General features: G+C 42.2%; 2 protein-coding genes across 5 annotated transcripts in view; one reads left to right on the top strand and one right to left on the bottom strand.

Moving 5' to 3' along the window:
* TFCP2 (transcription factor CP2) overlaps positions 1–23,192 on the top strand; it is a 52,254-nt gene that overhangs the window by 12,904 nt on the left and 16,158 nt on the right. For 3 of the 4 annotated variants that reach the window (XR_014024982.1, XM_081316619.1, XM_081316621.1), the window contains exons 5-8: positions 3,165–3,270; positions 6,100–6,206; positions 11,571–11,723; positions 22,377–22,487. Coding sequence is in view for 3 of the 4 variants with exons in the window: in XM_081316619.1 (XP_081172745.1) it covers positions 3,165–3,270; positions 6,100–6,206; positions 11,571–11,723; positions 22,377–22,487 (477 nt within the window). In the remaining variant the exon portion in view is untranslated. The remainder of the gene's footprint in view (positions 1–3,164; positions 3,271–6,099; positions 6,207–11,570; positions 11,724–22,376; positions 22,488–23,192) is intronic. The other variant, XM_081316620.1, reaches the window with a different exon arrangement.
* Positions 12,326–18,586, bottom strand: LOC308661606 (uncharacterized protein). Its single transcript, XM_081316628.1, has 2 exons — positions 17,630–18,586; positions 12,326–17,586 (listed from the first exon to the last, which is right to left on the bottom strand). Exons 1-2 carry the CDS (start codon positions 18,545–18,547, stop codon positions 17,569–17,571), a joined length of 936 nt encoding a protein of 311 aa, XP_081172754.1. The 5' UTR covers positions 18,548–18,586; the 3' UTR covers positions 12,326–17,568.

The raw sequence follows: 23,192 nt of genomic DNA on the forward strand, positions 1-23,192 counted from the left end.
CAACCGGCAGCCATTTCAGTACTTTTCTACCCAAGTGTAATATGGTCTCTGCATTTTTACTAACACCAGCCTGCTTATTGGTTATTCCATGTTAATGGAATTTATAACATTAACCTGCAAATTTTCTGAAGACAGAATGATATTCTGGACAAAATACAGTAGCGTGGAAGGTACATGAACATTTTCAATGTGCTGTAAACAATTTCTTAAATACTTAGGTAATCATGGCTTTGTTTTAAATTATATTAGTAACTGTCTTTTGCTTTCTGGCTAAACATTCATTTATCAAGATAAAAATCTGGGGACATATAAAATGTTGCTGCTGTGAAAAATATTTTATTCAAAGAATACTGTTTTGTAACTCCTTATGTAAATTCAACAGAGCCAATGTGGTTTAGTGGTTAAAGGCATCAGACTAGAAACCAAGATATTAAGGTTTAGACCTGCCTTACACCCAAAGCCAGCTGGTTGATTTTGGGGCAGTCACTCTCTGTCAGCCCTAGGAAGAAGGTATTGACAAAACTACTTCCAAAAATCTTGTCAAGAAAACTATAGGGATTTTGTCCAGATGATTGCCAGGAGTCAAGATTGAATCAAGGGCACACACACAAAGATTAATTAAATAGTAGCTAAGATAGGTGATGCAGCCAAGAAATTAAAAGACGCTTGCTCCTGGGGAGGAAAGCCATGGTAAATCTAGACAGCACAGTAAAAAGCAGAGACATCACCCTGCCAACAAAAGGGCATATAGTCAAGGCTATGGTTTTCCCAGTTGCAGTGTATGGCTGTGAAAGTTGGACCATAAGAAAGGCTGAGCACCAAAGAATTGAGGCCTTTGAACTCTGGTGCTGGAGAAGACTCCTGCGAGTCCCTTGGACTGCAAGGCCTTCAAACCGGTCAATCCTAGAGGAGATCAACCTTGACTGCTCATTAGAAGGCCAGATCCTGAAGTTGAAACTCAAATACTTTGGCCACCTAATGAGAAGGAAGGACTCACTGCAGAAGAGCCTAATGCTGGGAAAGATTGAGGGCAAGAGAAGAAGGGGATGACAGAGAATGAGGTGGCTGGATGGAGTCACTGAAGCAGTAGGCGTGGACTCCAGAAGATGGTAGAGGACAGGAAGGCCTGGAGGAATGTTGTCCATGGCGTCGCTATGGGTCGGACACGACTTCGCAACTAATAACAACAACAAAGATAGGTGATAACAGATGAGTACTACATGTAGCATTTTTCTTGTGTGAAACCGTAGTTCATCCTGATATATTATTTATGTTGCTATCATAAATACCACCTTTTTTTAGAATCTGGAAATCTAAGCTTTTTTGGATTTTTTGAATTATCACATTTTGGACCCTGATCTAGAATGTGGATTCATTATATCATCTACTATTGAATATTAATGATAGTTTCCCTCCTCTGAATACTGTGACAGTTTCTAGCCATTTGGCCTCTGGAGTGCTTAGAAATCATGGAAGTATTCAGTGCCTTGGGGATGCTCCCTGTAAGAATCACCTTATTGGAAATCTTATTTTGTTGTAGTAGCTGGTGCAGAATTACAAGGCGCATTCAAATAGATCACGCGATGCATATCTCTTTGTGGGGAATACTGAATTATGGCAAGTAATCATGAAAGTCCAGGTCGCTCTTGGGTTACAATCGCTAAGCAATGCAGTCATAAAAGCAATGTCACATGAATGCATTGTTTAGTGATGGCCATCCTGACAGTCCCACTTACCCACATCATCATCATCATCATCATCATCATAATTTTATTTGTATACCGCCCTTCTCCCGAGGGACTCAGGGCGGTGAACAGGGCAAACATATAAAAATACAAGAATACAAATATTAAAAAAGATTAAACAAGATGCCCAAGACTAACAACAATAAGTTAAAATACACTAAAAACAATGATTAAAATCCAAACCCATCAGGCCAGGCCGGCTTGTTCATAGGCCTGTATCTATTGTTACACAAGAAAAGGTGGAAGTCCCAGGCATGTTGAAAGCTATAGGTGGGTAGGAGAAGTACTGCTAGCAGTGCTATCGAGTGCAGGTAGGTGATGGGGTGCTGCATGCAGCCATTATGAGGGGGGGAGAGGGTTTGCTGTGTCAGACACTACATAGAGTGGGCAGGCCAATGAAAGGCTGGAGAGGGAGTAACTTCCAACTTTCTGTTGGCTTCCCCATTGCCTTTGCTTGTAGGAAGCTGGCAGGAAACATCAGAAGTGGCCTACCCGTGATCGTGGCTTGTGGCAGTATTTTAATTGTGAGCCAGGCACCGAGGGCCTGGATTACAATCACATAACCCCAGGACACTGTCACAGCTAGTATTTTGAGGACTGGTTTTAAGTCCCCCTGTTGCTTTGCAGCCCTCCCAATTCTATTTGGATTACGTTGCTAATTATTATTCAATAATAATATATTTCCACAAAGCAGAAGGAATTTAAGTATATGCCTTATTATACGATATTATCCATACTGAGGTAGAAACTGTCTCTATACCCTTAGAACATGAAAGAGGTTGCCAGGAGAAATCATGGCAATTGATTTGCCAAAAAGAAATAATTATGTGCTATTCTTCACAGTGTGAAGAATAACGAGTCTTTCTACTTTAGGACATGTACCACATGATTAAGAACTGTAAGTCTCTATTGCTATAGAGAACTGTCATAATTTTGAGTGGTCAATTTTGAGGGATGGTAACCTGAGGACTGCCTGTAAATTGTAATTCAAATGTCTTGGATAGAACAGCCAACTCCAAAGCAAACCTTTAGGAGCCTACTCGTTCATTTCCTTGACTCATGTTTAGCAGGTGATTTATAAGCATATTTGAACTAATCCTTGGGGAAATTTAGAACCTTTTCACACATCGCTGTAGTATTCTGCTTTAGATTGCAATGCAGTGTGGAAGTGAATCTTGGCTTTATGTACCTTTTGCCATAAATAGAAACATGAATGTGAATTGACTATTGGTGCTAGTGTTAAGCTAAATATTTTCCATTCATATAATTCATTAGTGTTATGGTAGATGGACCTTGTGAGGGCATATCTTTGGAAGACGCTCCCAAGGATCATGTCTCTAATCAAGGATTGATTTTCTTTTAAGCCAGCTTGCATTGACATATTAATTATAGTCAATGGGAAGTTCTTTTGTTTCTTAGAGTATATTTAGAGTGGTGTTCCATGATCGGCGGCTGCAGTACACAGAGCATCAACAGTTGGAAGGCTGGAGGTGGAACAGGCCAGGAGACAGGATACTAGATATTGGTGAGTGTTTTGGGTAAATCTGGACTACTATTACGTTACAGCTTTGGGAAAGCATTGTCTTTACCTGCTTACTTTCCTTTATTGCTTTTGGAAAGTAGTTTGGGTCTTTGGTTTACATCACCAGAACTTAATGTTATTTTCCCATGGAAGATTTATTTTTGATTGCTTGGGACAGGCTAACTTGAGTGGTTTGCTCTCTAAACAATTTTTTTACCACAATCCTGTGCTCTGTTCAGGCTGCATTGCAGCTTGGATTGCATTGTTTAGCCACTTGTGGCTAAAATCCCCTCCTTGCAGAATCAGAGAGCTTTTTGGTTGTTTTTGGTTTTTTGTTTTTTTGCTTCATATTCCTGATTTAAAGCTGCTTTAAATCAGGAAAGCATAGCTTCTTTCACTCATGTATTCCCCTAACGATTTAATCCATCAGAGTGTTCTATGTATGTCAGCAATTACAGCAGCAATCCTGGGTTTTGGTCTAGAAACAAAGTGGATTAAATTTCTGAGTAAAGGATTCCAGTGTTTCTAGTGAAAGTTAAGACCTGTGTAAAATTCTTAAAAAGTTTCTCCCCTGTCTCCTTTTTTTTTACATAGATGTGTTATGTAATCAATTGCTTTTGTTTTTATTTGAGAGTGACTTGAGGAAAATGTCCTTCCAGACCTCTGCATACTAGAAATGCTGAATCTTTGCTAGCTGTCCATTAAAAAAAAGGAAAAATACTGGTTCTTATTTATAGATTGAAATCAGAGAATGGAAGTGTGAAAAAGCCTTGATAAGTTGGATGAAGCAGATGATGGATATCTTCCAGGGTTCGCACATGGGATTTTAATACATTTGGGTTATTTTTCACTCTTCTGTGGTTAGAAGAGAGCCTTGGCAAACACTTAAATTGTGTGACAGTTGCACCCATTCCTAGACTAATGACCTCTCTCATTTGGATTACTGCAACACAGTATTCATGGGGCTACCATTGAAAAGTATTCTGAAGCTTCAGCTGGCGCAAAGTGTGGCTGCATTGGTTGGAGTTTGCGTCACCTCTACTACTGTGTGAGCTGAATTGCTTGCCTGTGTGTTTCTGGGTGCAATTCAAGGTACTTTAAAGCCCTTCGTGGCTTGGGACTGAGCTACTTGAGGGGCTGTCTTCTCCCAGTTGTTTCTTCCAGTCCAATTTGGTCCAGCAAGTTGGGCATGCTACAGGTTCCATTAGCCAAGGAATATTGGCGGGCAGGGACTAGGAGACATGCCTTCTCTGCCAGAGCACCTGCCATCTGGAACAGTCTCTCTCAGAATTGAGGGTGACCTTAAACCTGCTGGCTTTTCATAAGAACTTGGCCTCAAAGTGTGTGAAGGGCCCCATTTCCTGGCTATATTGACAGCTATGACATATCTATCTATCTATCTATCTATCTATCTATCTATCTATCTATCTATCTATCTATCTATCTATCTGTGCTATGTTGTAATTGTTTTAAATTGATTTTATGTTTCTTCACCAGTCACTTGTTTATAAAAATTGCATAATTTATATAGGTCACAGGTGCATATCTATGTGTGCTTCTTAATATAAAGCAGGATTAAATAACCCATTGCTCTTCAGACTTCCATCAGACCCAGTCAACATGACTATGTCAAGGAATCAAAGGCCAAAATATCTGTACATTGCTAATCCTGAAGTACAGTTCATATGTAGATTAGTCTCTGTATGTTCCAAAATCTTCTGTATGAACTAGTACTATTATCTGGATGGAGCTTATGTAGCATCAGGTTCATGACCAAACTCAATATTACACATTTATACAATTGTTAACAACACAACGGAATGACTTTACATGGAAGGCAACGAAAGAGCACGGGGGAATTTCTTGGAGTCTTTGTAAGGATGGAATGAAAAATGGGGCTTTGATCTATTTTTCCATTCAGCTCTTTTTTACTTTAAGGAATGTTAGATTATCTCAGATGAATTGTTCGGTTATCTCAATGTCACAGATCATGTCATGATAATACATCAAAGTTTGGTATTCTCTATCAACTCAAAATGTTCTTTTTCATTATTGTTCCATGGAATTCTCCATTTGGAATTCAAGGTTTTTATTAAAATGATTTCAATAATTTTCTATTCCTTCTTAATTTGGCTTGGAATATCTCTGTGTCTTGCACGTGCCCATTTTTCAGGTTATTTTCCAACTTTTAAACCCTTTTTCCTCTTGCTATTAATTTAGGCTGTAGTTCTCCTATAACATAAATGTCTGTGCCTTCAATTCAATTTTGATTCTTAGCAACTACCTGAACTAGTTCCTGCAGTTTTCTTGCCAAGATTTCTTGGAAATGGTTTGCCCTTGCTTCCTTCCTAGGTCTTAGAGAAAGTGACTGGCCTAAGGTGAACCAACTGGCTTCATTCCTAAGACAGGTCTAGAACTCATGGTCTCCCAATTTCTAGCCTGATACCTTAACCACCAAACTGGTTCTCTTATAACTTTGGTCACTCATAGAAGTCTTCACTTGAACTGAGGCACAAGGAATGGCCAAAAAGATAATGCCTATAGTTCAATTAAATCATACATACAATTAGCTTGGTAAACTATTTTGCTTTCAATTTGTCCCTTGCCCTGCATTCCGTCAAATTTGCTGATTCCAATGTTCTTAATTGTTTTACTTGTGCATGAATGTCATAGGTAGTTTCCTATTCAGTAAGATTGTTGCTTGTGGGTACAGTTCGTATTTTGACTGTAGAGTCTTGACATTAGTTGTTCCATCGTTTTTGCTTGAGCTTGAATGGACCTGTTAAGTATTATCTTATGTGCTAATGTGTGGCTATTTTTTGTTGTCTTTAGATATTCCAATGTCTGTGGGTATAATAGATCCCAGAGCAAATCCAACGCAGTTGAATACAGTAGAGTTTCTTTGGGATCCTTCAAAGAGAACGTCCGTATTTATTCAGGTAAATCTAGAAGAGTCATTTTTCTGAGATGGACAGCCATATAAAGATTGATTGAAATAGAGATAGATAGATAGATAGATAGATAGATAGATAGATAGATAGATAGATAGATAGATAGATAGATTATAGCAAGCAAATTATTGGTTGCCATATTCTTGTAAATTTACCGTATATACTTGAGTATAAGCCGAATTTTTCAGCCCACTTTTTGGGCTGAAAAATTCCACTTCGGCTTATACTCCAGTCAACAAAAAAACTTACCGAGGACTTGTGCGCGGCCGAGGCTTTGGTGCTTCCGGGATCGCGCGCACCTCTCCCAAGCCACCGCCGTCCGGAGACCTGCCGAAGTTTGGGGAGGTTTGGGCGCCTCCCCAAACCTCCCCAAACGTCGGCAGGTCTGCGGACCTCCGCGCCCTGCTGACCTCCGCGGCAGGCAGGGCTGGATCCGTGCTCCACAAGCCTCTGCCGCAAGCCTCTGCCGCCGGCGGTTCCAGCCTCCGCCGGCGGCAGAGGCTTGCGGAGCGCGGATCCAGCCGGTGGCAGAGGCTTGCGGAGCGCGGATCCAGTGGGGGGGAAAAGCCCTTTAGCAGGATTTGCCTGCATGCCGGCGGAGGCTGGATCCGTGCTCCACAAGCCTCTGCTGCCGGCTGGATCCGCGCCCTGCCGCCGGCAGAGGCTTGCGGAGCGCGGATCCAGTGGGGGGGAAAAGCCCTTTAGCAGGATTTGCCTGCATGCCGGCGGAGGGTGGATCCGCGCTCCGCAAGCCTCTGCCGCCGGCTGGATCCGCGCCCTGCCGCCGGCAGAGGCTTGCGGAGAACGGATCCAGTGGGGGGGAAAAGCCCTTTAGCAGGATTTGCCTGCATGCCGGCGGAGGGTGGATCCGCGCTCCGCAAGCCTCTGCCGCCGGCTGGATCCGCGCCCTGCCGCCGGCAGAGGCTTGCGGAGCGCGGATCCAGTGGGGGGGGGAAAAGCCCTTTAGCAGGATTTGCCTGCATGCCGGCGGAGGGTGGATCCGCGCTCAAACCTCCCCAAACGTCGGCAGGTCTCCGGACCTCCGCGCCCTGCCTGCCTGCTTCTTTCTGCAGCGTTTGGGGAGGTTTGAGCGCGGATCCACCCTCCGCCGGCATGCAGGCAAATCCTGCTAAAGGGCTTTTCCCCCCCACTGGATCCGCGCTCCGCAAGCCTCTGCCGGCGGCAGGGCGCGGATCCAGCCGGCGGCAGAGGCTTGCGGAGCGCGGATCCACCCTCCGCCGGCATGCAGGCAAATCCTGCTAAAGGGCTTTTCCCCCCCACTGGATCCGCGCTCCGCAAGCCTCTGCCGGCGGCAGGGCGCGGATCCAGCCGGCGGCAGAGGCTTGTGGAGCACGGATCCAGCCTCCGCCGGCATGCAGGCAAATCCTGCTAAAGGGCTTTTCCCCCCCACTGGATCCGCGCTCCGCAAGCCTCTGCCGCCGGCTGGATCCGCGCTCCGCAAGCCTCTGCCGCCGGCGGAGGCTGGAACCGCCGGCGGCAGAGGCTTGCGGCAGAGGCTTGTGGAGCACGGATCCAGCCTCCGCCGGCGGCAGAGGCTTGCGGAGCGCGGATCCAGCCGCCGGCGACAGAGGCTCGATCCGCCGTTCTGCAAGCCTCCGCCGCCGGTTAATACCCTGTATTCAGCTCTGGGAAGGGGGAGAGAGGGGGAGTTTGGGAGGAGGGGGAGGGGGTGCTCCACGGTGCAAAAATAAAGCCCTGCCGCTCTTCGCGTTGCTTGCCCGACTGGCTGTCACGGGACCGCACGGATCGCCTCGCTCCCACCGGCAGCTGATTCCTTCGAGTTTGGTCTCGAGCGATTTTGCATTTTCTCCAGTGCTGAAAGCCACTCGGCGGATCCCAGCCTCGGCTTATACTTGAGTCAAGAACTTTTCCCAGTTTTTGGGGGTAAAATTAGGGGTCTCGGCTTATACTCGAGTCGGCTTATACTCAAGTATATACGGGGTATGTATTTTTTATAAGAATAACGTGTTGTGCTACCATGCATATAATGTGACATCATCTCTTTAAGTGTACATAGTGAAGGAATATGAATAAGCTTTGAATGGTTATCATGTCCTGGTGCTTGGAGTACAAGACAACAGAATGTAGAAAAGTGCTACAGAACATGTATCATTAAATTTGATTGTGCTTTGACTGAAATATTCTAATCTAGTTACCATGTAATCTTCTATATACCCCATCACAACAATACATTCACAGTTCCTTATTTTTCCCTCTTTTGGGGTTGGGTTTTCTCTTATCGTATTTAAGTTAGAGCTTCTGCTATGCTATTGTTTGTTTAATTAGGATTTGTAGAATATTTATTCTGTGGATACAACTGGGGAAATAGACGTCAAAATCACTATAAACTATGTGTAAAAACCTCCTCCTATCCTTCTTCGCTTTGATGTAATTTTGGACAATGAATGGCTGAATATAATTTAAGGATTCATAGTTACCATGCTTTAATTCAAGACAGCGTTGCTTTTGTTTTAAGATCAACTTCTTCATTAGAAATGGTGAAGGTCCCTGGAAATTTTTGAAGCTTCAATAAATGTTGGTGAGAAGTTCATAAACAAAACAATAATGCTACCCAGCTATCAAAACTGGTAAAGCTACCATTCATTTTATGATGATTTGAGAGAGGAGCTTATCTACTATAATTTAATCCAATCTACAGGAGAGATATTAGGAAGGGAGAAGAAAATATCAGACCTTTTCAGAAGGACAGATGTACTGTATTTGGGCAATTGAGAAATTTAGAACTGACATAGATATAATATCTGATCCACTGTTGATCCTTAAACCCTAAGGAATATTGCAGACTCCCTTAGCTTAACACCTTGTTGATGTAGATAATTATTGGAAGCATGGTATCAAAGCTATGAATTGCTGAACTTTCCTGCAAAGTTCATAGGTGAACCATGAAATGAATTTGTTTCTGAATCAGAAGCTAATATTCATCATGAAAACTCTCAGTCCGAATAATCTGTCCCCAGAGCAACTCCCTTGATGATATTCCTGAAATTATGCAGTGTGCCTTTTGCTGCTGCTGTTTCTTTTTTTTTCATCTTAAGAACTTCTTGTCGTAGACCCCTTAAGTTTCTCAAGGGTAAAAATAACTAAGGGAAAAGTAAAAAAAAAAGTGTATTTCTCTCTCTCTCTCTCTCTCTCTCTCTCTCTCTCTCTCTCTCTCTCTCTCACACACACACACACACACACACACACACACATACATAATACCACACCATACCACACCATGCCTTCCAGTGTCCTAAGAGACTTGTCCTTTCTTTATTTTACATTGTTCATATATCCCTGTATCAGGGAAAAAGAATGTTTCACTTTCTATTCCAACATAAGTGCATACTGTTTTTACAAATAAAAGCTGTATACATACTGATTAGAATTATTATTTGTTTAAAAAAAGGTTAGAAGCTTCTAAATAAAGCAATAACAAAATAACCCAATCTATTTTCTTTGCACTTTAAAACAATATTTTCAGTGTTGCGGATTTCGGGAAAGTGTTCCTTTTCCTTATTTCTTTATCACAATTAAAATATTAACTTAGTTCATACATCTATAGAGAGCCAGAATTTTAAACCAAGGGGTATTAAAGTGGTCTGAACCACACAAACATTTCGTAGCCACAAGAGTGAATTGAAACACCCCGTTAAGCCAGAAACTAAAAATCCTCATTATGGTTTAGCACAATGTCTTAAGTCACTCAGTAAAAGGATCCTTATCTTCCTTTCTCGTTGGATTGGCTGCTTCTTTCTTTTCTTGCTCATTTTCTCTTCTCTTCCGAGTGAAAATGGTGCGCTCTCCAGATTGCAATCGTGGCTTCATGCCATTGTTAGCATTAACCGCTAAACATTGCTAGAAATCATTGTGTCTAAGGCTGAGGACAGGAGATACATCTCAGCCTGATGTCTTCCAGACCTTTTAAGAGATAACGAAGCCTCAAATTGGATATACCCGGTTGAAGTACATACAGGTTGTCCTCGACTTACGATCACAATTGAGCCCCAAATTTCTCTTCCTGAGTGAGACAATTGTTAAGTGGGTTTTACCCCATTTTACGACTTTTCTTGCCGCAGTTGTTAAGTGAATCACTGCAGTTGTTAAATTAGTAACACGGCTGTTAAAGGAATCTGGCTTCCCCATTGACTTGGCCTGTCAGAAGGTCACAAAAGGGTGGTCCTGTGATCCTGGGACACTGCAAACATCCTAAATGGTTTATTTAAGGTGCTGGTACTTACCTTTAAAGCCCTACATGGCTTAGGCCCGGGATACTTGCAGGACCATCTGCTGCCGGGAACGAATTCCCATCGTCCAGTACGCTCACACAGAGAAGGCCTCCTCAGGGTACCATCAGCTAGGCAATGTTGGCTGGCGACCCCCAGGGGGAGGGCCTTCTCTGTGGGAGCGCCAGTCCTATGGAATCAGCTCCCCCCTGAGCTTCGGATGGCCCAAAATCTCCAGTCCTTTCGCCGCGGCCTCAAAATACTCCTTTTCCACCTGGCTGACCTGGACTGACAGGCATTTTAATTATATTTACAATTTTTAATTTATTTTTAATTTTTAATTTTAATTTATTGCACAGATGATTTTAATTTTATTTTTATCTTAATTTCTGTACTTATTATATGTTTTGTTGTTAGCCGCCCTGAGTCCTTCGGGAGATAGGGCGGGATATAAATCCCATTAATAAATAAATAAATAAATAAATACAAGTCTGTAGCCAAGCGTTTGAATTTTGATCATGTGACCATGGGGATGCTGCAATGTTCGTAAGTGTGAAAAACTGTCATAAATCACTTTTTTAGGTGCCGTTGTTAACTAAATGAACTGTTGTAAGCTAAGGAGTACCTGTACTTTCTTACTGCATACTTTACTAAAAAATAACCTGACTGCACTTAAGTTTCAGAAAAGAAATAAATGACATATTTTGATCTATCCCAGGTCTGATTCCCATTCTCATCCATTGTTGTTCTTCATTCTCTTTGAGGGACGTGCACATATGGTTTCTGCCTAGATGTCAAATACAATGTATTAAGAACATTTTTTTTTTAAAAAAAATTGTTGGTCAGGTCTGGTATTTTGTCAAGTTGATTTAAACCCTTCTTTGAGAGAAGGCAACTATTAACCCTTTGCAGAAAATACCTTTTTTCCCCCCCCTACGACTTCTTTATGTGCCTGCAATCTTGGTTTGCTATGCAGATAGAATCTCAGGCTTTGTTAGAACTTACTTAGACATATGCAGAAAGTTTGATTATTTGTCTGTGTTGTACGAGCGTCACTGTTGCGCTATTGCAGTTTGGAGCATATTTTTGGGGTCTCTTTTTCCAGGTACATTGCATCAGTACAGAGTTCACTATGAGGAAGCACGGTGGAGAGAAAGGTGTGCCCTTCAGAGTCCAGATTGACACCTTCAAGGAAAATGAAAATGGGGAATACACTGAGCATTTGCATTCTGCCAGTTGCCAGATCAAAGTCTTCAAGGTATACCTGTGTTTTAAGATACATCATGCAGGGACAAAAGCTGGAGAGCACAGATCCTTAGCATCCTGCTGCTAAAAGAAAAAAGGGGGGAAAAAAGCTTGTAGGAGTTAAATCATTTCATCAGAAGGCAAAACAGGATTGTGCCATTTCCGATCTACATGTTATTACTCGGGCCTTTTGGGTGTATGTGTGTGTGTGTGTTAAAATTTTGCTGTCAATAATAAAGATGGCAGGGCTGTCTGGCTAGACAGGTAGACCAATTAACTGACATAACAATTGTTTTCTTCTGTTGCCCTCCATCTCGGATAGAAATCTTTTTATCTAGTTCATCGCTCTCCATCACATACCCAAAGTATGTAAGCTTCTATTTACCGATCATTGCTTCAAGAGCAATTATTAGTTTTGCTCAGCAATGATTCATTGCTTACCCTTGTAGTCCGTGGTCCTGTTAGTGATTATTTCCACATCCATAATCTGAAAATGAACACTGTCCATCCTAGTTAAATAAATAGATGATAGATAGATAGATAGATAGATAGATAGATAGATAGATAGATAGATAGATAGATAGATAGATAGATAGATAGATAGTTGTTGAGGCCAAGGAATCAAAATTACTGCTATTGCTTCTTTGCTGTCAACTGTGAGTTCTCTAAACTTGCTGACTGACCTAATCTTTTGTTTCTTAATATTTATTATTAGTTCAAGTTTTTCACTAAATGTATATGTGAGCAACATGCATTCCTTTTCTCTCTTCCCTATTCTGAACTGCTGTTTTTCTAAATTCCATTATTACAGTAACCTCTTGTTTTTTATCATTCAAGTCGGCGTCCTGGCACCCCTTTATCCACAATATATTCCACTATTCTGGCATGATTTAATGTTCAAAGGCTTTTCTGTAGTGTATAGTAAACTGGATTAAATTCTCCTGCTTGCTTTATTGTCCGCTTTATGTTGGCTATCTGATCTCATATCCTTCTGCTTTTTCTTAAACCTGCCTATTCATTTGGCATTTCTTTTTTTTATATATATATGGCTCCATTCTTCATTAGAAGATCTTAATCAGAACTTACTTACGTTACTGTTGCTAAAGTTACAACACTAGAGAGTAACTTTGCTTAAATTACCGTTTGATTTTGGAAAGATTTCAGATTTATCACGTTAAGAGTTTTGAAATGTGCTCATTTGGTTTTTATTCTCTAACAATGTATTGGAAAAGGCTGTTAAGATTTAATGAAGGATTTTAAAATTAGGCTGATTTTAAAATTAGGCTGAATAATTTGTTATTTGAAACATGCTTATGGTATTTTTTTTAATCTGTTGGATTTCTAATTTCTTTTTTCTTCCCTCTTACATCCTTTTATGTATGTTAATAAAACTATTACATTTATCCTATGCAGATAATCCTGTATTTGCAAGTTCTTCTATTTTTCCAGCTTCTGCATTCTAAATATCTATTAATAATACAGGTAGCCCTTGACTTATGACTAGTCATTTAACAACTGTTCAAAGTTAAAGTTACGACACCTCAGAAAGGCCCGTAAAGCACTTCTGGCCATCTTATCTTATTATGCTCCATTTATTATGCTTTAAAATTGCTTTGACAGTTTCAGTTTTCTCTTGGATTTATGGTTTTAACGTTCCATGTTCCTATTGCATTGGCCCTTTGTAAAAAAGCAGCGCTCTTTCATTATGATGGCACCATCAGTGACCAGAAAGAAGCCCTGGTGGTTTTGAGTTGATCACATCATGCCATTCCAGGTTTTCTTGGGAAAGTTCAGTGTTCTTCCTCAGTAACTCAGGCAGCGTCTTTCCGTGTGGTGCTCTTACAATAAGACAACCAAATTTATAAATGTTTCAGTTATGTCTTGGCAGCAATATAGAAAGGATTTGCCTCCTTCTAGCTTTAATTTTGGAATTCCTTCTTTTAAAATGACATTTTCCTCATGGCTGCTCTGACTCTCATTGTGGATATCTTTATTTTTTTATTTTTATTTTAATCCCATTTATATCCCGCCCTTCTCCGAAGACTCAAGGCGGCTTACAAGCTTAGCAGTAGCCTTCATTCTATGTATATGCCTGCTTATTAGGGCTTTTGGGCCCCCCCAAGCGGCATTATTACAAAGTCAGCTTATTGCCCCCAACAATCTGGGTCCTCATTTTACCTACCTCAGAAGGATGGAAGGCTGAGTCAACCTTGAGCCTGGTGGGACGTGAACCTGCACTAATTGCAGGCAGCTGGTGTTACTTAAGGAGGCATTAGCCCACTGCTCCACCAAGGCTCTTCACATTTACTTCACATTTACTCTTCACATTTACTTTTATCTTTTCAACTTTTATCATCAAGAGGAGCCATAGCAGTTTCCATTCTAATCAGCACCACTCTTACAATCACTGAAATTGCTGGACCCTCTTAACTCACTCTCATCAGCAGTAGTGAGGCAGTATGAACCAGCATAAGTGCTTATGAGCTCTGAGAAGCTAGGATTCGAATATTCCTACTTTTTAGATGCAAATGTAATGAGATGCAAAGCTGAATTATGTGTGTGTGCAATATTGGATTACCTCCTACAATAGAACTTGGCATTCTTAATTTAGTAAGAATCCTAAAATGGGGAAGTATGATGGGTTTTAACCTAATTCATAAGACAGGTTTTGAGGGCTACATTACATTATGCAGCGGGGAAGTTGCCTTTTCTGTATATCTGATGCAGTTTTCAACAGCACAGAAACTCGAGAGCAAAAGGTTTCAGGAAGTAGTAAGCGATCTCCCACCTTCACCGCTTTTATTCCACCACCCACTACCAAGACGTTCCTTTTTATTGGAAATTAGTGTATACCTGAATAGAAAATTCCCTGTGGGCAAAGGATTCATATTCTTTTGCTCTCAAAACAAAATCCTGTGTGCATCTGGCTCTGGTTAAACAAATTGTTCCTTTGTGGTCACTTTTACTTTAACCTATTGATCCTGCAAGTTAGCACCCACATTTCTTGGGATGTAAAAAAATAAAATAAAAATCCTGGCGCATAATCTTGTACAAGGTGAGCACTTCTGTTATAACTATTCAAACAGATTCCATAACCTTTGCATAGATAAACATCTACAGTAGAGGACTTCAGCAAGTGCGGGGAGGCAGTGGAACTGGTTTTTCATGTTTGCATTAATTTTCAGAGTGAACTTTTATACCCAGTAAGGGAAGCCAATGTTACCATCTGTTCTGGACAGTGCTATATTCTTAATGGAAAATGTTTCATTTTTTTATATTAAACAGACACGTTAGCTTTCTTATATCTATGCCATTGCAATACTTTTTTTCTTAATGCCTCGAAAGAGAGTTCACAGCCTTTTTTCAGCACAAGAGGACACCCCCCCCCAAAAAAAGCAATTTCTGCGGCAAAACCTACATATATAATATACATGAGCTACCCAGAGTTGCCTTATAAGGGAAATGGGCAGCAGAATAAATAATAAATAAATATTTTTTTAAAAAAAACTCTGTTAGCTTTTTCTAGAATCTAGATGAAAAGATCCTGACTATTTATTTTTTAATTTTTTAATTTTATTTATTTGCGGTCACAGACCAAAGTACAAGTGCAACAAAAGAAAAACATGGGGAAAGTAAAATCATAGACAATTGGACACCAGAAGCCTTGGTTGAAGGGAATTGCAACGTTCTCCTCTAATAGTTACAGCTCTTAAAAGAAATTTAGAAACCTGAGAAGTGATGTATGAGGGACCATCCCCTAGACAATATAAGACCAAATTACTAGCATTGGGACCAGAAGGGTCTATTTCAAGGAGAGACAGTAATTTAGTTCTGCCTGCGTTATACAAAGGGCGGTATAAAAAGACATGCTCCACGGTTTCAACCTCAGCGCTATCACAGGGGCATAGTCGCTCGCTAATCGGGAGCCTCTTAAATAGCCCGTCGAGTAGTGCTGACGGCAAGACATTGAAACGGGCTAGGGAGAAGACTCTTCTATATTTGGGGATGGTTAGAGTGTAGAAGTATGAAGCCATCCTTAGTCCATAATTATTAGATTGGCTGTAGATCAGAGGGGAGCAGGTTTTGTTAGCTCTGGCTCTTAAATATTGCAAATCTATGTCCACAAGCCGTTGGACTACCCTAGACTGGGCGTCCTTGAGGCCATAATCTCCCAAGGCATCCCCCGTAAAACCTAGCAAGTGGAGTTTCTTCGTCAGCTCCCTCTCCCAATGAGAGGTATGAGGGTCAGCAAACACCAGGGAGAGGTAGCTACCAGGGACTGCCGAGAAGAGCACCCGAAACCACCATTTAAAGGTGTTGATCCACGCCATGCATTTGACTGATTGAATGCCCAGCTCCAGATACATCGGAGCAAAGCCAACACAGGGAGGGAGACCCAGAAGTTTCCTAAGAAAAACAGCCTGGGTTCTTTCAATACAATCCTTGAAGCCCCGTATCCATATGGGAATTCCGTAAAGAGTTTGGGCCAAGGTTTTGGCTTTGTATATATGCAGAGCAGAAGGGATAAACTGGCCTCCTTGGGTAAAGAAAAATCTTAGGATCTGCTGATGGCTACAGGAGGTCGAATTCAGCACCTGGGTTCGATGTCTAGTCCAAGCGCCAGTGTTCTGAAATTGAATACCTAAATACTTAAAGTGGAAGACCTGCCTAACAGCATTACCATTAATAGCCCAGTTGTATAATTTCCGGGCTCTGGAGAACACCAATACTTTGGATTTGTCGTAATTAATGGACAAGTGGTTCTCGGCACAGTAGGACCCAAATGCAGAAAGTAATCTTTTCAGACCGAGCCTTGATAGTGATAGAAGGACCGCATCATCAGCATAAAGGAGAAGCAGAATCTTTGTATTTGACAGCTTTGGGGCATGGGACTCAATACGACCAATGTAAGAGGCCAAGTCAGATAAGAATAAGTTAAACAAAAGAGGGGCCAGGACACAACCCTGCCTAACTCCGCTCTTAATCGGGATGGGATTTGAAAGTTCTCCCTGCAAGCCGCACCTGACCTGGCTGGAGGTCTGATTATATAAGGATCTAATTAGGGTTAAGAGACGTCTGTCGATGAAACTTTTGTGTAATTTTGACCACAGCAGTTCCCTAGGGACTGAGTCAAACGCTGCCTTTAAATCGATGAAAGCAGTAAAAAGTTTGCCACCTGGTGTGATAGTGTATTTGTCAACCAGGTGCACTAGGACAAAGCAGTGGTCCAATGTGGCACAGCCCGCTTTAAACCCGATCTGTTCTGCACCAATAGTGTTGGACTCCTCGATCCATATAAGGAGTCTGCGTTGGAGATATTTGGCATACAATTTTCCAATGATGGAAAGCAGGCTTATAGGGTGATAGTCGGCTGGGTTGTTCCTATTTCCTCGTTTATAAACTGGAACAATAATTGCTAGGCTGCAGGAGGTAGGGATCCTGCCAGAAGAATTAATATGGGTGAAAAGTGTTGCTAAGAGAGGAATCCACCACTCGGGATTAGATTTTAGCAAATCGGGGGGTATGGCATCAGGGCCAGGGGTTTTGCCTGACTTGAGTTCAGAAATAAGCTCAGTAATCTCAGTATGAGTCATGGGTTGCCAGTTAGGAATTGCAGGAGGCAGTTGTGGTCCGAGCTCGGTTGAAATTGTTGAAGCCTGGAAGATTGACAAGAAATGATTTTCCCAATCTCTGTTGGAGATACAGCAGAGAGGGAGTTCTTGGTGACCAGGCAAAGAGCTGGCAACAATTTGCCAAAATAGTCAGGTGTTCATCTGCTGGATGGAGAAGAGAAGTAGATCCCACTTCTCTCTCTTTAGCCCTCTTTTTCTTAACAATTAGCCCTTTATACTCCCGCTTCAGGCGATAGTAGTCCTCTGGTGGGCGTTTATCCCCTCGATTACGATAGAGCAAGTAAACCCGGTTAATCTGGTTTCTAAGCATCAGACATTCTTTGTCAAACCAGGGATTGCTTCTTAAGTGACATGGACCCCTTGGCCTACGGTCAGCTCCTAGCTCCCTTTGGACACTATTAATTAGTGATTCAAAGGTCAAAATTGTCTCTGAGCCACTATTTGTTAGGACCTGATTATATAGGCTGAGACATTCTGGAGATGATAAAAAGGAGTGGAACTTTCTTTCAGTATTAGAAGACCATTTGATCCTCCTTGTATACGAGGCCACATAGGGATCCAGTATCTGGGGGCCTTTAGACAGATGTATATTTAAGGAAAGCCCAATAATTGTAACCAGGGGATAGTGGTCGCTCTCTGTGAGGCAGTCCACATAGAAAGCATGGACTGCCTTTCTTAGTAACTGGGAAACCAGCACAAAATCAGTAACACTACTCCCACGTGAGGAACTAAAAGTAAACTCACCGGCTAGATCACCTGGGGTACTCCCATTAAGGATTATCTTATTGTGTTGGGATGCTAAAAGGGCTAACTGAATGCCAGCAAAATTTGTTAGCTCATCCTTAGAGTGTCTAGCTGAAATCTGGTGACCTATTGTCTGGAGGATTTCTTGGGAGTAGAGTGCCTCAATCGATGGGGGGACTTGGACTCCCAATCGGGCATTAAAGTCGGCCTCTATAAGAGTGTACAGCGCTGGGAATTTAGTTTCAATACAAGTAATATAATTCTCCAGTTCACCCCATTGAGCCTTAGTATCGGCTTGCCTCACCGTCGGGGGAAGGTAGATGTTAAACACTAACAATTTGCTGTGACCTCTCTTAATTAGGAGCGCCATGGCTAAGGAGCCACAGGAGGGCAGCTCCACTATCTCCACTTTTAAAGAGGTAGAGACCAAGCCAGCTAAACCACCCTTGGGTCTTCCCATCGTAGATTGTTTGGTAGCGGCCAAGGAAGTGGCCGTAAACCCTGTAAGGCAGGGGTGTCAAACTCAATTTCATGGAGGGCCACATCAGCATGGCGGTTGCCCTCAGGGGGCCGGGTGGGTGTGGCCCGGGTGGGAGTGGCCTACTGGGTGGGCGTGGCTAGAGTGCGTATGGCCTACTGGGTGGGTGTGGCCAGCTCTACATCGTTGGCATCAAGGGTGCCTATGGGGGCCCAGGCAGGAGTGGGACAGATCTGAGGGTCTCTGGGCCAGGGCCAAGGCAGTGGGGGCCGTTTCCTCACTGTTTCCAGGATGGCTTCGCGGGCCGCATGAAACCACTTCACTGGGCGGATCTGGCCCCTGGGCCTTGTGTTTGACATGTCTGCTGTAAGGGATATCTTATCACATGCCCAGGTCTCCTGAAGCAAGACCACATCGAATGGCTGGATATAGTTGGTAAATTCTATGGTGCCGCACCTTCTCCCCCAACCTGCTATGTTCCACGAAAGGCATTTGAGAGTGCAGGGGTTTTTTTTTGCCAGGTTTGATAGTCATTCTGTATAATTAATTTTTTCCAGGGAGCCCTTCAGGTCCAAAAAGATACACCCGTTGTTAAAAGGCAGTGTCACCCTCTTGGGAGACAAAGGCGGGGAAGGGAGGCGAGCCTTGTTCATGGGGCTGTAGAGCTCTAAACGCGCTCCAGTTTGTACTTGTAGCATTAGTTGGTTGCTTAGCTGGCAAGCATTCAGTGGCATCAGCAGACGGAGTCTGAGGAAGCCCAAGATCTTCAGATTCACGAATTAGACATTCTGGAGAAAGGGCCAAGGGAGCTTCCACTGGTGAATTGGTATGGGCTCCCTGAAGTCCAAGGAAATCCTTATTAGGTAGTGAGAGACTCCAGAGCTTGGATTTAACGGCAGCCAGATGCTTTATAATTTGGGCCCTTTCTGGCTGTGGGAGCGCACGAAAGGAGTCGAAGAGCTGTATCTCCTCCAGGTTCCAGAAAATATCTTGAGATGAGTCAGCCCCATGGATAGATGGAATCCCAGAGGCACTGGTCTGGGGCTTATTCACTAAGCAGTCTTGGATGCCCTGGGCAGGTGTCACTTCCTTTGGGGCCATTTCTTCCCAGCTGATTAAGTCAAGGCAAGCTTCCTGATAAGATGTTGGTTTGACCGGCTGTAGGAGGATCAGTCAGGATACCTTCTGAGAGGACGCCATCAGGAGAATTTACAGGAATAGGTGCATATTTAGTAGATGGTCTAATATCAGGGATGACATTCAAGGTTGGCACATTAGCATGTGCTGCTGAAGGTCTTTGGGGGGCAATAAATCTCCTGGCACTCACCGGTTGTCAATTGCTTAGAAGAGGCTTAGTCGACATATCTTTGAAGACTCTTCTTGGCAAAATGCCGAAGGATCTTAACAGAGATCTCCTGAAGAATAGTTTTGGGGTGTTAGGATTGTCAAAACTAAGTAGCACTCTGGTGCAATATATAGGGGAGGGTAAAAATTCAACCTCCTTCAAAACATCAGCTTTCAACCCCAATAGCTGTAATATATGGCCCCTTGCCAGCCGAATTGAGCCCCAAAGAGGCAAATAGCCATTGATGGGATTGATATTAAGGGCCACCTGTTTTGGCTGTAAAACCAGGTGACTGTTTGCATCTAGAGGTGTAGAGATCGAACTATTGGTAGGGTTACATTGAGCAGAGCTTTTGCTGAGGCTTGACAGAGAGGACCCTGCTACCTCATCAGGCTGCCGAGCAGCCAGCCCAGGGCTACCACTGGCAACCCAGGAAACTAGATAGTTTAGGGCAGGGGTAGGCAACCTCGGCTCTTTTATGACTCATGGACTTCAACTCCCAGAATTCCTGAGTCAGCATAGCTGACTCAGGAATTCTGGGAGTTGAAGTCCATGAGTCATAAAAGAGCCGATGTTGCCTATCCCTGGTTTAGGGTAATTATTTTATCAAGCTGGAGCTGTATGCTCGCTGTTGTATCTACAACCAGGAAACATTGCTGGGCCAGAAGTTCTGCAAGGGTGGGCTCATTTAAAGATTGGTTGAGGACCGTAGTTTTTGGGGAGCTTTGTTCTCAACTCGAGGGGCGACACCCTCAGCCATCGGAGGATCTCGACAACCGGCAGCAGCCAGATAAAAGGGAGCTGGAGTTTTCAAGCAGAGAGGCCGAGTTAAAACAAAGTCTTCAATCTTGGATTGCTTCAGGGAAGGTTGAGGAACCAGGTCAGTGAGGGATGTGCTCCTTTTCTTTGACTTCCTTATGTTAAGTAGCACAATAGAGGAGGAACTGTGTAATATAGCAAAGAGTCCACTCTCTGAGACGAGTCCTGGATCCAGAGGAAGAGGAGTCAGGAGTCGAGAGGAAGCAAGTCCTGATGCAAACAATGATAGGGCTCCTCACAAGTAAGTGCAAGGATCCTACCCTCCCGGCAAAGCAGGGAGCAAGGGAGTAAGTAAAAATGATAAAATAATAAAAATAGTAGAAAAATAGTAAAAATAAAGTAAATAAATAAATCGATCAGATAAAAAAGGTCACATCAAAGCTAGACGGTACTAGGCTTCCTGGCTAATCAGTAAAACCTAAGTAACAACAATAAAAAAGCAGCAGCAAGGCATTCCTGTAGCTGAGGCCCAGCTCGGGTTGTTAAAAATACAGCTAGACTGTAGCTAAGCCGTAACTGAAATATAACTGAGGGTGGATTAGTGGCCATACTACATAAAATTTCAAAAGTGTAGAAGGTTTAAAAATTAGGAGATTAAAAGACTAGGATAAGGTAAAACAGTAGCCTTAAAATCAGATAGTAAATAAAATAGCTGATGATTTAATCTTAGTTAAAAGTAAAGAGCCTACTTGCCTGCTGCTGCTCACTCCCTGCCTCCCAAGATCCTGACTAGTTTCTGAATAACTTAACAGGCACTTGGGTAGAGTTCTACCATGGCAAAGACCCAGAATTATAGCCAGTGCTGCTAGCTCTTTCCTGGATTTACACTTTGTAGTAAGTTATAAACTTGATTTACAAACCAAAGTGGCTCAGTCAGTATCAAATAAACCACCTGATAGTTTGTCCAAAGATATGAATCTAGCTTTTGCCAGCTTTGATCGTGAGATGAAAGCAGGATCTTGAATAAGCCTGCTTAGCTTTCTACTCCCTCTCAAAAACAGCAGTTTATTTTTGTTTGTATATTGAGCATATGGCATGAAGTGTCAATGTATGTGTGTGTAGATATAGATATAGATATAGAGATAGATAGATAGATAGATAGATAGATAGATAGATAGATAGATAGATAGATAGATAGATAGAATGGACTACTTCCATGATAGTATATGTTCTGTTTTAAGAGTAGCTAAAAGTCTACACACATAGCAACCAAACTAAATATTGTATCCCTCATGGTCAAAACCTACAGAGGCAGCAGTATTTTTGTTTATTTATTGAGCATATGACATGAAGTGTCAATGTATGTGTGTAGATATAGATATAGGATAGATATATATAGAGATAGAGACAGACAGACAGATAGTATGGACTACTTCCATGATAGTATATGTTCTGTTTTAAGAGTAGCTAAAAGTCTACACACATAGCAACCAAACTGAATATTGTATCCCTCGTGGTCAAAACCTACAGAGGCAGCAGTTAATGGCAGGGGAATCATAACTCCTTATTACTGCCAGTTGTCACAGTATATTTACAGTAAATACATTTCTAATCAACATGGTGATGTCTTCACGAGCTGAGAACATTTGGAGAGTGCTCTTTTCCTATAACTTACACATTAGTTTAATAAACATGCTTCGTTTCCAGCCCAAAGGAGCAGACAGAAAACAAAAGACTGACAGAGAGAAAATGGAAAAGCGAACTCCTCATGAGAAGGAAAAATACCAACCTTCGTATGAAACGACAATACTTACAGAGGTAAAAAAAAGAAAACCAAGCTCTGTGAACAAAACACTTGGCCTCGGGCTCAAGAAAGAGAGCTGTTCATATGCTCACAGTGCTGTATTAATAATCAAGTACTAATTTGGATCAAATACTAGCAACATTATAAATCAGGCTTTCCCAGTCTGATGCCCCTAAACACTGTTGAATCACAACACCCTTACTCAGTAAGCATAGTTATTTATTTTGAAGATAAAGATGTTTGGAAAGTCTAGGATTAAAGCTCAGTTAAATTAGAATTTGAGGACCAGAGTAGACAGATACCAGTGTTATACAGCAAATAAGATAGTGCTCGTGACTGAAAAGTAATAACGTCTCTGGGAATCAAGCTTGGTCCCTAGTGATTTTACAGATGCATCCATATGGCTTTCTTAGCAACAATACACATTAATCTACCATTGCCACTTTCTGGAAAGCCCTGGGATTTCCTGGGGTCTCCCATTCAGGTTTTAAGCAAATCTGATTGTGTTTAACAGTCCAGGATCAAGTAGTTGTTGCAACACAGATAAGCAGCTGAGGAATATGCTCTTTCACACAGAGAAGGTTATTCTCCCAGGCTATTAATATCTCCTCAGGTCCGTTATATGTTATTTTCTATAGATGCATGATAAACAGTAATAAAAAGAATCCCTAAAGTGAGCTATGTGCAGTCTTTGTGTGCTCCATGCTGTTTTTAAGCAA

Source organism: Vipera berus, assembly GCF_964194415.1.
Source record: "Vipera berus genome assembly, chromosome: 2".
Lineage (NCBI taxonomy): Eukaryota > Metazoa > Chordata > Lepidosauria > Squamata > Viperidae > Vipera > Vipera berus.

Excerpts from the sequence above, each read along its gene's own strand:
- LOC308661606 (XM_081316628.1), bottom strand. The coding sequence starts at position 18,547 with ATGGGAAGACCCAAGGGTGGTTTAGCTGGCTTGGTCTCTACCTCTTTA.